The sequence below is a fragment of the Nothoprocta perdicaria genome, unplaced genomic scaffold, assembly GCF_003342845.1.
Source record: "Nothoprocta perdicaria isolate Ctin4 unplaced genomic scaffold, notPer1 scaffold_1, whole genome shotgun sequence".
NCBI lineage: Eukaryota > Metazoa > Chordata > Aves > Tinamiformes > Tinamidae > Nothoprocta > Nothoprocta perdicaria.
This window is the reverse complement of record NW_020454093.1, coordinates 11,048,709-11,062,268: the sequence shown is the minus strand read 5'-3', so window position 1 is coordinate 11,062,268 and position 13,560 is coordinate 11,048,709. Positions and strand designations below refer to the sequence as shown.

The 13,560-nt window shown below is 44.7% G+C and overlaps 1 protein-coding gene across 1 annotated transcript; it reads left to right on the top strand.

The window, feature by feature from the left end:
- Positions 1-28: 28 nt before the first annotated feature.
- On the top strand, positions 29-10,890 carry ISL1 (ISL LIM homeobox 1). Its single transcript, XM_026036779.1, has 6 exons — positions 29-145; positions 958-1,147; positions 4,074-4,333; positions 6,183-6,469; positions 8,060-8,227; positions 10,414-10,890. Exons 1-6 carry the CDS (start codon positions 118-120, stop codon positions 10,528-10,530), a joined length of 1,050 nt encoding a protein of 349 aa, XP_025892564.1. The 5' UTR covers positions 29-117; the 3' UTR covers positions 10,531-10,890.
- Positions 10,891-13,560: the final 2,670 nt, after the last annotated feature.

Here is a 13,560-nt window from a genome sequence, read left to right as displayed (position 1 = left end):
TTTTTTTTTTTTTTTTTTTTTTTTTTTTCTTAGCGGCAGCTCTCAAAAGTCTACCTTGGGGTTCTTAAAACGCAACCGTACACCATTTCACTGTGGACATTACACCCTCTCACAGATATGGGAGACATGGGAGACCCTCCAAAAAGTAAGGCGGAATTTTTACCGTTCTTGGAATAAATGTGCTCTCTGTTGTGATGGTCTCAGGCAGGCGAAGCGCTAAGGAGCGGAACTTCACTTCARTGGTAGAGAAGGTGTCTTTGTTGCCATGCCTGCATGTTTGCTGTGTTTTAACCTCGTATGTTAATAGCATAGCCTGGGGTCCTGCTCTATTTAAGGTTTGGGGAGCCGACAGGACCTTAAGGGGTCCTCCAGCCACGAAGCCTTAAATTCCCTTCGTGCTAGAGCGCAGACCTGGCTTCCCAGCCCGGCCGGGGGACGAGCACGGGACTTGCCAAAGAGCAAGTGACAACCGTAACGATGCTTGTTGTCGCTAGCAGCCTCCAGCCCCGTCCTCCACGGCAAAGGGAATGGGAATGCGCACCCAGCCACGCGTTCACCGTTCCCAGATAGAGCCTCTTTTAAAATAATGCGGTCAAACGCATAGATGCTCTCCTCGTAAGGAAAGGAATCGCAGCAAAGAAACAGTGAAATAAAAGATAAAGCGACGAGGCAGTTTGGAGTTTTGATGCCGTACAAGGCTGGCGGAATGAGGAGCTGCACCTCKAAGACGGTTCACATCTACATTTGCCATATATTCCTCCTCCTCTCCAAAAGAGGCAAGGTTTTGATGGCACACTTCAATTACCATCCAAAAGTGTAATATTCTTAAGAAAGAAAGAAAAAAAAAAAAAGAAAAAAACTCCCAGAGTACGCCCTATAAGGGAACGATGCTAAAAGTATGTTTATCTCTGTAGGAGAGTAAACGGTTAGTCAATCATGTATTTATTTTCATTTCAGAAAAACGTCTGATTTCCCTATGTGTTGGTTGCGGCAATCAAATTCACGATCAGTATATTCTGAGGGTTTCTCCGGATTTGGAATGGCATGCGGCGTGTTTGAAGTGTGCAGAGTGTAATCAGTATTTGGACGAGACCTGTACGTGCTTTGTTAGGGATGGCAAAACCTACTGTAAAAGAGATTACATCAGGTACGCCATTTACGTTGTTTAATTATTCGGTGAGATTTTTTTTTAACTTTATAAATCTGAGAGAGACAGTAAGAGAAAAAAAATATGGAGGAAGAGGGCGAAAGGACGATTGTGATATTTTAAGTGAATGCCCCAAAGGTAAACAGATGAAGGGGGAAAAGTTCGAGCCGACAAGTTTTTAATGGCCTAAATTAAAATGCAAATCTCTGTATAAATAAAAAAACACATTCGGCGGCAGCTAGTGACTGTGTGGGACCCTCCTGAGGATTTTGGGAATTTCTCTATGATTCTGACAAAGTGGGAAACAGTATGAAACGGCGACTGTTTCCACTGCTAGCAGCGATTAGGAGCAACATGGAGCTGAGCGCTTTCAGCCCCAAGCCGGGAAATGCATCTTTGTGTGTTTTGCAAAGGCACAGGGGCTTTTATAAGGAAAGCATCTCGAACAAGTAAAAATAAATCCATGGGCAAGCATCCCTACTTAAACCAGGCCTGTAAAAAACAGCAGCAACAAAACAAACAAAATCGAAGTTTCTTTTAGAAGGAGGGATCCGTTTATAGAAAAGTTAAAACGTAGTCCGAAATGTTTCTTCTCTAAAATAACTGACATTTAATCTTTTTAAATATTAACCCCTTTGGTGATATCTGACTGCCTTTTCTTTCTTATCTTATCTGTACTGATGAATTAGACAGAGCAGATCAAATTGCCCATCATCTGTTCGCGAACAATTGGGTATATTTAGATAATGGAACCGCTTCCTTCCTCACATTAAAATCTGGTAACTGATAAAATGTGAGAGTTGCCAATCCTGACACTACAGAGAAACCAAAGCAGGAATTTCGAGTGTGTTTATTATTTGTACTACTGGGTCATGGCGATCCGTTTTAATAGCGTCTACTTGGTTTGCCAAACCAGAACTTTGCATTGAGGTATGGACACTATTTTGTTTACGGAAAGTTTCAGGAGCAAATATCTCCCACCTAAGGCACCTTTCTGATTTCCTTGTAATTCTGAATTGAAATAAAGAAAATCTTTCCTTCTCCATCGCACAATGCGCAAGCAGATCTTTCCTGTAAGCTATTTTGTGAGGTTGTTCTCAAAGTTTTGCTATCGCCAAAAGCAACCCACTCGCTTTCTTTGGCATTACTTTTAAGTGCACTTTGCAACGGTGCTTTTAAACGTCGTCCTTTCGCTGATTGCAAAAGAAGGGAGCACGTTGGGGAGTGAGATGTGCTCACTCAACCTATTGCAAGAATTCGGCGCTCATAGTTTAAACAACAAAATTTGCAACTTTTTAACGTTTCCAAGTAAGAAGTTTCGTTTGCTACAATATTTAAAATAAGAGCTATATATTATGTGCGAGTCGACTTTGAATTATACTTTCACCTAATATATAATTGTCAGACATTTGGGCAATCCCCSCTACCAACTTTTCTACCCATTAATGCCTAGACTTGGCGGTGACTGTTCTTCGGCGGTTTAGCCGTCATTTTTTTTTCACAGAACGACATAATTTGGTGGTTGGTGCGGCTGAATATATAGACAAAAGCTCTAAAGTCGCGCCCAAATAAACACCTATGTCCACGAATATATATCACAGACTATGTCTCTAATGAAGTGGAACGCGAGGTGTATGAATATTAATTCAGATTTAAGAGCAGTCCTTAAGGGTATGTGGCAAGTCTGCGTGTGTGTGTGTGTGTGTGTGTGTGTGTGTGTGCGTGCGTGTGCGTGTGTGTGTGCACATTTAATTGTGGAATTATGTTAACTGCATTAAATGCCGAGGAAGCTGGTTGAAGTGGGAGCCGAGGCTGTGCAGCTGTAGGAAAGGAAGCTGGAACAAATTCCCATGTTCACCTAGTGATGGGTGAGCTGCCCCCCCTCTCTTGCACGGGGACAAGGACCCTGCCACCCCCTCCAGCGTGTGACCCCAGAAACGCATTATTTGTTCCTCAGAGTTGTCGGCGAGAGGTTTTCCTTCCTTTCGKGCAGGAAGACTCAATTCAAGGTGGGAGAAAGAAGGAGAAGGAGTTGTGAGGTTGAATTATGAGAAGGCTTGTAAAGCCAAAGCCTTGGAAATGCATTTTAGCAAGGGCGACTGGGGGAGGAGAATTACASTAACATCTATGTGCGCGCGCACATATAGAGACGGGTGTGTGAGTGTGTGTGTGTAAATAAAAATTTGCAAGTAGAAAAAAAATGCGGTGAAAAAAGGGTAATGGAAAGGGCCGTGCTCCCTGGCAGAGCCACTGCTGCCGTGTCCTAGAGCGCGAACGGCCAGGACGCCGAGTGCCCCTGTAGAGGCACAAGACCCGAGTGGGGTCCGCACAGAAAGAGCAGCTTTTGGCGGGGCTGGCGCGTTGCTGTGAAGGGAGAGCAATGTGAGGGACTGGCGGCTCAGCCAGCTTCCCCTTCCCCGCTGTACCTGGGCGGTTTGGTCAGCTCTGGGATAAGCTAGGTCAGGAGCGCMCAGGAGGGAGGGAGAGGGCAGGGATGTCCCCTCGCCTTGTGCAGCCCGGGCTCCGGGAGAAGAGGGAAAACTTGACATCCCTYCTCCTCCCTCTCTCCTACCTCTCCGGCCGCTCCCTTCCTTTCCCCTCTCAGCTCACAGGGGTGCCCAGATCCCCGTTGCGTTTCGCAGCAGGGGGGGATCTGGGCATTGGCAGCAACCGCATCCGTTTTATTCCTTCCCCCTCCTGGCTTCTGTATTTTTAAGGTTTGTTTAACTAGTGAGCTGCGTGTGGCGCGTCTAAGTGGGGCCACGGGGTGCCCAGGAGCGGGAGTGAAAAACCTTTCTTTTTTTCTCCCCTTCCTTTCTTTCTTCCTTCCCCCTCACCCCCCCCCCCTATCTTTTTCTCCTGCCCTCCCCTTCCCCCTCCCGCGCTCTCCCTCCTTCCTCTCCTCTCGGGGCCGGGCCCTGCTCAGGTTATACGGCATCAAGTGCGCCAAGTGCAGCATCGGCTTCAGCAAGAACGACTTCGTGATGCGCGCCCGCTCCAAGGTCTATCACATCGAGTGCTTCCGCTGCGTGGCCTGCAGCCGCCAGCTCATCCCGGGCGATGAATTCGCGCTGCGGGAGGACGGCCTCTTCTGCCGGGCGGATCACGACGTGGTGGAGAGGGCCAGCCTGGGCGCGGGGGACCCGCTCAGCCCGCTGCACCCCGCCAGACCGCTGCAGATGGCAGGTACTGCCCCGGCCCGCCCGGCCCGGCCCGTGGGGGGCCCCCGAGCCGCCTTTGCTGGGGGTCCGGGCGCCGGGGCAGCAGCCGGGCGGCGCCCACGCCTGTCCGCGCGATCCCGTGGGCTGCGGAGCTGGCGGCGGCGGGGGCGTCCCGCGGGCGGGACCCGCGTCCTCAGCGCCTCCTGCAGCGCCGAGGTGCCTCAGTTTCCCCCTTGGGCCCCGGGGCATTAGGACGCCAGGGCCCTTTCCGCTCAGCCCCGAGAGCGTGTGGAGGAGTCGCTTTAAGCCCTGGTGGAAACGGGTCCGAAGCAGACAGACTTCATAACTACAGGCGAGCACTCAGGCTGTAATTTAAAACTGTCAACAAGMTAATCTTCAGTAATTGCCTTTTAAAGTGACTCTGCCTTCTTGAAACGCATTGTGTGATTTGAAGAGAATTTCTTCTTAAAACTCGGCATTGTTGCTTCGGACCCGACACACCTGTAAGTTTCCTGACACTTTTAGTTCTCAACGTGTACGTTAGACACTCTGAAAGGCTCAGCTTCAGGAAAGGGCTCGTCCCTTAAGGACAAGATGGCAGGGAATGGTGCTGTGCCAGTGACTGTAGCTGGAAAACTTGTTTACAAACTCAGTCATATGTAAATGGGAACGTTTCCCGCTTCTGAACTACCTTCAAGTGACGTATCTATATATAGCCAAAAAATCACGTAGCTGATGGATGCAGAATTTTAGAGAGATGGTGCGTGCTTCCAGCTGCGGGTTTGTGCACGTCTCAGGAAGGCAGATGTGTCTGCACGCAGAATATTTGAAGTATKCTTATTATCTTCATTGAATTTACTATTTTACTACTACTACTACTACTATTATCAGAGGAGTCGAAACACGACTGTGCAAAACACCTCTGAATATTAGTCAGACAAGCTTTTAGGAAAAAACCCACTGTTTTTATTTTTCCCTTCACTGGGTCAAATTACATCTAGATAGTTGTAGCTACATAATACACGGAAGAATAGCAGGATCATACCAATATATTTAGCTCTTGATGAGACATTATCCATTGGTTTGCCTTCCCTGWCGGTTTCTATGCGTTGCTAAGCTTGCTCCCCTTTTAAAGAGCTGGCTAAACAGACGTATTTTGTAAGTGTTCATCAAAAGTTGACACAAATTCACCTGGCACCTCCGCTTTCTAAAATAGACCCCTGTYTCCCGAGCTCCCGGATATGGGTCTCTCAAGAGATTTTTTATCACAGTCAGAGTGCAGCAGATTTTGGCTGGTTTTGCTCTGGTTTGGAAGCATCAAACCGCTGTGGGCTGCTGCAAGTTATTGTAGCCTCTGGCAAAACTGAGTTAGATCCAGTATGCAAGAAGCAGGCTGGAATTAAGATTAATTTTGAAAGTATTCTTTTATTAATTTTCCGGCCAAAAATCTGCTTTGGTGATTTGTCATGAAATAAGTRCATAGAATCCTCCCCTTCCTTTCCTAGCGCACGCACACTTCAGCGATCACTCCCTCCCCTGTCAAAGCTCACACAGGTTTAAGCTTCTGTCATTAAGGGTTTTTTTTTTTTTTTCGGAGGGGAAGGGGAGAGGAAGAGGGGGCGAGGGTTTTTTTTTTTTGCAAATTACTTAATTCTGGAGACAGAAATGTCACTCCTGTCACCCTACGGGGGCATAGAAACGAGGAGGCTGCAGGAGCTCCGACGGGAGCTGCCTGCTTGAACGCCCTTTGCAAGAGGGTTCATCACCCCCTCCCAAACCACCTCCCCTTAACTCGCTCGCTTACCTCGTAGCTTCTGCAGGCTCCTGCCTCCTACTTATGGGGATCCTCTTCCTCCCTCCCCCTTCCCTTACAGCAGAACCTATCTCTGCCAGACAGCCAGCTCTCCGACCCCACGTTCACAAGCAGCCCGAGAAGACCACYCGAGTCCGGACTGTCCTTAACGAGAAGCAGCTTCACACCTTGAGGACCTGCTACGCCGCCAACCCCAGACCCGACGCCCTCATGAAGGAGCAACTGGTAGAAATGACTGGCCTCAGCCCGCGGGTCATCAGGGTTTGGTTTCAAAACAAGCGATGCAAGGACAAAAAAAGGAGCATTATGATGAAGCAACTTCAGCAACAGCAGCCCAATGACAAAACTGTAAGTGGCTTCAGCCTCTGACCAGCGCGCTGCCTTCGTGCCCGCGGCAGAAACGCGTGGGCTACGTCCACCCCGCCAGCCTCCGGGGGCTGCTCTGGCGCTTTTGATTTTGTGGGAGCTCCGCTAAAGCAAGCAGCGTAATACAGCTTAAAACTTATCTGTTCGGTTTGTTATCAGTGCAATTAAAACAGACCATAGCGAGAAGCCGATATAGGCTGCTCAAGCAAACACATACCTTTTTTTTTTTTTTTCTCTCTCTCTCTCTCTTTTTTTTTTTTTTTTTTTTTTTTTTTTTTTTTTTGGAGGGGGTGGGTGGGCGCTGAGAGGTCTGCGCGGATTAGAGTAACTTCTCTGCAGCATGAATTGTGCCCTGTAGAGCTGGGTTTATGGGATATAATAAGCCTAGCCTTGTGTAATATTTTTATTGCAAATGCGAAGGACTCCTTGAGGGGAAAAGAGGCATTCGCTGTCTTCAGTGTCTTCAATGGTTTTACAGAGGAGTAAAACCCAAGAGTAAAAGTGAAATCTGATGTATTTTCATAGCACTTTATATGCTGTAATCTGTATGTGGGTGTCTGTCAGTGCACGTACTGTAGAAAAAAAAAAGAAGAATGCGATAGAAAGGTCTGGATTTATTCATCGTGCGTACAGACTATATATAAATATATATATACACATATATATTTCTCGCGTAGAAATATCGAGGTCTTGTCTGTGGGCATTCTTGAGTGGTGCAAATAAGGGGGTTCAGCATAGCAACCTGGCGGTCTCTATTTTAAACCAATATTTTATTATTTTTTTCTCCTGTTGGTTTTAGCCCACTCGAAGAAGAGTCTGTTATTCTCCCTCTGTATATTGACTGACCTGAGAATGACTATTAATTCATAAGGCTGCCTAGTTAAGTAGAATTTAAGGAGTTTCATTTTACGCTGTTGGAATGCAATAAAACACGATGTTATTAACTCGCCTGAACAATCTATTCGTCGAGGCTTGCAGTTATTTTGTACACAGTGGCCGCACCACGGGACATACTGGGAGGGCTGGGGGTTTCTTTTTCCTTGTGTTTTTCTTTTTGGAAAGAGAGCGGTACTAACGCACCCTAGGTTTACTGCGCAGTGGATATATGATCCAGTTAAGGTCACGCAGAACAAAACCAGCCTGGGTGCAAGATAGAAAGGCGGCATTAACCATTTCTTGTGCTGAGCCCTGCATCGGCAGCGGAAATAGAGCGCTCGCGGTTAAGAAGTCCTTTTTTTCCCCTTTTCTTCCCCACCTCCCCCCCTCCTTCTTTTTTTCTTTTTTTCTTTCTTTTTTCTTTTTCCTTTTTTTTTTTTTCCTTAATTTCTTTTTTTTTAATGCTTTGAGGAAAATACGAGGATTAAAGGGAAAGAAAGTAAACTTCCACAGTGATAAATGCAGCAGGTAGAAATAGGCTGACCTAGAGCAGAATAGAGTAAGACATTCACAGCAGATTAACAAAGCAAATACAAGCGACTGTATAGATAAGATAGAAAGCAGTTTATTGACTCAGCGCTTATATACAATAAAGTTAACCAAGCTCATTAACATCTTTTGCTGGGCTGTTTACAGAATATCCAAGGGATGACAGGAACTCCGATGGTGGCTGCTAGTCCTGAGAGACACGATGGTGGTTTACAGGCGAACCCAGTGGAGGTGCAGAGTTACCAGCCGCCTTGGAAAGTACTGAGTGACTTCGCATTGCAGAGTGACATAGATCAACCTGCTTTTCAGCAACTAGTAAGTGTCAGTTCCCAGCCTGAATAGGCCAGTGTCTACCCGGGGGCAGAGCCATGGGGGATTCTCTAAAGCTGACGGATGCCCGCAGAGAGATGGAGCAATTCAAATCAGCCAGGTTTTCSTGAAAGTACAAGGCGGGCAATTACAATAATGTGAAAACGCATAAATGCAGCAAATTCAACATTCAGCGGGGCTAGATGCAAACCCTACCGTTGTCACCAGCAGAGTTCTTATTGATTTAAGTAGAATCTGGGTGAGGCCTAACCCAGGCCTGAAAATACACCAGTTTCCCTGCTCCTGAAAACCAAAAGCACCTCTATCCAGAGGACAAAAACTTCCTTCTTGTGTCGTTTAATGTTATATATATTTATGAAAGCAGTTTTAAAAATTTGATCCCCAGCCACTTTCAGCTTTAAAATATAGGATGGATTTTAATTATAGGGTTGCAGTACCAGCCCGTGTCCTTGTTTTCTCACACAAACAGGAATAGTTTAATTGAATTGTTGAAACCCTTGTTTTACACGTGTGCATCTGGATATAACTTTGTGTAGATATAAATATGGATATATGCACATATGTATGTATATGTATGGAAACACATATATATACACATACATGCATATCTCTGGTATATATGTGTTGTGTCTTGGAAAGGGAATTGTTAATATGTGGTCACATGCAAAAGCAAAACAATATGATCAACTGCCTTAAGCCAAAAGAAAACAGACATTTTAGAATAATTTCTGTTCTTAACTCACTTCCTTATGCCTACGTCATTTGGCAGCTCATATGGGACCATATCATCTGCAATACTTAGGCCCAACAAGGTGAATTAAGGACAGAAGTTCAGCCTTAACTCAATTTCCTGGCCTAAGTGTTAAAACCAGATCTTTAAAATAATAAGGTACGTTGTGTATGGTTTTTCAGTGATTCAGAATAATAACTGATGATGCAACATTACTATATAGACCATTTTTTAATTGGTTGGGTGTTTTTCTTCAACATGAATTGACTCAAAGTAAGGATTTGTAGCTATGCCAAGAAATGTTTTCAGGCTGTTTCAGCTTAGTGTTCCACTCTTTTCTGGGATTTTTCTTTTCGGGGTCTGGCTAATTTGCAGGCTCCCGCGGCACGCTGCGTGCTCCGGAGCACAGCCGCTTGCACCACCTCGCCTCCAGAGCAGCCACTGGTTTTTTTCTGCTTTAATCAAGCTGTCAAGCAGCCTCAAGAAAAATTGATCTCTTTCGGCTACCTTATTTATTGTGCCTTAACACAACAAGACTTTAAAAGCTTTGGTRTAGTTTTTTTTCTAAGGAGTAGGTCTAAAAGCAGAATTGAAGGTGAATATCCCAAATAGACAYATGCATAGGGATAGAGATGGATGTTGATATATTTGGGGCCTCATCTAGACAAATAGTTAAAGAACTGTGGACAGAAGAGATAGCTCAGAGACCATTCACGCCACTGTTTGCCCGTCTCTAATCTTGAAAGGGCCTTAATCACGGGATGGGCCAGCTAAATAGGTGCCAAGGAATTGCACGTGGATTAGGCAGGCTACATGCTTCAAATCTCTCTTCCCAAGGCTGATTCTGACCTAAAGGGAGTTGTGAGGCTTATTAGAATGGAAAAGCATCTTTTTTTTTTTTTTTTTTTTCTTTCCCACAACTAACTCTTGTTAGAAAGAGATGTCTCCCCTTCCAAAGATCATTTGGATCAAAAGGATGAAAGATGATTTGCTTAAAGGAGGGTATCTTCTGCTCCTGAATATTTGCCCCAGGTTTAGTGTAATATGTGCACAAGAGGGGAAGAAATAACCTTGCAGTCTCGTGTCAGAAAACACTTGAGATCCTAAATAATTGACTAGAACATCCTGTTGGGACTGCCACTCTTGCAAGATGTTGAAGGCCTCATTAAAGTGTTTGTTTGTTTATTTACTCGATTTTTTTTCCTGATCTGATTTCTTTGGTTATTTGACCGAAAGCCTGAAGAAGATTCCAATGAAGTTAGTGTGGAAACTAAACAAAACAACAAACAGTGACACAGCCTCCTACTGAGATGTACCAGGCCTTTCAGCCTGTATATTTATTTTTGCTATCTTCTTCACCCCTCATGCTTCTTTTCTTTGATTGTTACAGTTGTAACAATTCTACTTTTTCTTATTTTTCTTCTTTTTTTTTTTTTGGCAGGTTAATTTTTCAGAAGGAGGACCTGGTTCCAATTCCACTGGAAGTGAAGTAGCATCAATGTCCTCTCAGCTCCCAGATACACCCAACAGCATGGTAGCCAGTCCTATTGAGGCATGAGGAACATTCATTCAGATTTCTGTTGTTGTTGTTTCTGCCCTTACCCTCACCCCTGTTGGAGAGAGTGGGAAAGTGATCACGTTGGGACTCCAAAATGTAGGGGGAAAATTATTTAACAACCCTGTAATGAACCTAGCAAAGAACCGCTCCATGAGATGAACGGAGTCTTGTTTGAAATGACAAGGTAATATGGTAGCAACACTGTGAAGACAATCATGAGATCTTACTAGAATAAATATAAAACAGAAGTCCACGCTATTCAATGATCAGAGGAGGATTGAAAAGACGATTTCAAAACGTAGAGGATTTGTACTCATGGATCTAAAAAAAAAGAAAGAAGGAAGGAAAAAAGATAAATTCTTTTTTATTTGACTGCACGTCTTAGAGAGTAACCAAGGCAGAGGGACTTTCTATCTAGTCCATCCTAATCTGAATGGTGCTGTTTCTATATTGGTCATTGCCTTGCCAAAAGGAGCTCCAATAGGTTTTCCATCATCATGAAAGGGACGATTTAGCCCCGCATTGTTGAAAGATTCATTGCAGGAAGGAGGAGCTGCGTTGGTTTGGTTTGCAATGGTGTTCTTTTTTTCTTTTTCTTTTTTTTTTTTCCTTTTTCTTTTCTTTTTTTTTTTTTTTTCAGTTGACTCTTGACATCGCGTTGTTTACTGGGTCTCTTATACCATGTGCTGTTGCGGGGTTTTGATTTTTTGTTTGGTTGAGATCCATCCTCTATCAAGTATGAAGCGATTAAAAATAGATTTTTAAATTCCTCGTTCGGAACCAATTTATAAAAGCATTGCAACAAGGTATACCTCTATTTTGCCACAAAGCGTCTCGGGATTGTGTTTGAAATGTGTCCGTCCAAGAACCTTCCCCTCCCCCAAAGATGTGTATAGTCATTGGTTAAAACGACTGTTTTTCTCTCTTTCTCTCTCTCTCTCCTTCTCTCTCTCTAGAAATAAAGAGGAAAAAAAAAAAAGAAAAAAAAAAAGAAAAAAAAAAGAACCCCCACCCTATTTGTTTGCTCTTGCATTGCAAAATTATAAAGTAATTTATTATTTATTATCGGAAGACTTGCCACTTTTCATGTCATTTGACTCTATTTTTTGTTTGCTGAAGTAAAMGGAAAAAAAAARRAAAAAAAARRAAAAAAGAAAAGGTTGTATCGTGGTCTTTGAATTATATGTCTAATTCTATGTCGTTTTGTCTTTTTTTTTTCTTAAATATTATGTGAAATAAAAGCGCCATATGTAGAATTATTATATCTTCAGGACTATTTCACTAAATAAGCGTTTGGAATAGAGAAAATAATAATAATAATATTAATATTAAATAATGAACAAAGTTCCCTCTTCTAAATATTTACAAGTTAGAAGCTAAAATACCTGAAATAAAATATTGCATGCAAAGCAGGTCGTTATTAAATGAAATCAGTGTGATATTTTATTGCAAGTATTGACGACCAGCTTGTAACTTTCCGTTTCCACAACTGTATCAGGGCTAGTTTGATGCCTTAGCTTTCAATTGATAACATTAGAATCTCTCTCTCTCCCTCCCTCATCCCTTGCCCTTGAAAGTGATGTTACTCTAGGCATGATCTGACATAATGTTAAGACATCTAAAGAACTGGGAGTTCAGGCTTTTTGCTGGGCTCTGTTATTTTTTAAAAATAATAATAAAAAGAAAGTGCTGTATACCAAAGCCTCGTTGTTGAGATTGTTGAAGTGACCTGTACTTTAAGTATAAGCTCCTGATAAAAGGGACGCTTTTTGCTTAACAAGTCAAGTATGACCATTATTTATCAGTGTCTGCTGTCAAAATGATTGAGAAATGCTGCAGGAGGAATAGGGTTGAGGGGGATATTGCTGTGAAATTGCRCGATCGGTGTTCCTTATTTTCTGTCCGCTTCCCTCTCTTCACTCCCTCTTTTCTTGCTTTTTTAATTTGCGGGGGAGGGGGTGGTGAAAGCTAGAAGCGCGGGCGATTTCTCGGGGAAAAGAAATAGAAAAAAAAAAGTTGTTTTTCCTCCAAACCGATGTTCCTTAGTGCTCCAGGCCAGCACCAGACAAAGGCTCGCTTAAAAAAAAAAAAAAAAAAAAAAAAACCCTTACGACTGGAATATACAGAGATTTTTAGTCTGACAAAGACAAGTTGCTTTGCATGACAGTTACTCCAAAGGCTAATGTTTTCTTAACATAACCTTCTTTTTCCTCCCTCCTCACCATCTCAGCCCACCCTGAGCAAGCTCAGCTATAGAGACAAACCTTTTCGACAGTAGAGAGAAAGCTAAAGCTAAAAAAAAAAAAAAGTCAAATATAAGGATTTCAATTATCCTGATTAGAAACTGGATTCATTTTGTATGCTCAAGTGTAATACATTTTTTGAGTACTTGATAAATATTTAAATAAATATGAAATCTACCTTAAACTGTGTGCCCAGTAACCCTTGTGTTTCCACGCAGGCTCCGAGGCTCGGCCCGACGCCACGGGGGGCGGGAGGGCGCGGGGCGCATTTCTGCGCTCACCTGTGAGTTGTCCGAGCCCTCCGCGCTTGGGGGGGGGGGGTAGAGGGACCCCTAGCCCCACTCTTGGGGGGCTTCTCGTGGCGGGGCCCTGTCCAGCTGGGGCTGCCGCGCGGAAGCTGCGGGTTCCGCGCAGGGCGCGGGGCCCGGCGCGCAGCGGGACAGCTGAATTTCGTCTCTCGCCCCCCGTGCCCGTCCGCGTCCCGCGCTCATCTCCCGGGACTCTCGTGGCTACGCGGTGCTCGACGTGAGGCAGGAAGGCGCCACCGATGTCCCCGCGTGGCGGAGGGAAAGACAGCGCCGGGCTCGCGGGGGCTCGGCCGCGGGAGCGCAGCGGCTTCTGCTGCTCTGCCTAAATAAGCCCGGCAGAGCCGGAGCCGAGAGCTGGTGTCTCGGTGCTGCCCGATCCCTCCGAGGCGTTCGACCCCCGGCTTCGCCGCGGTCCCGTCGCGCAGACCCACGGCAACTTCCATTCTCACGCTAAAGCAATAGGTTTTTTTTTTTTTTTT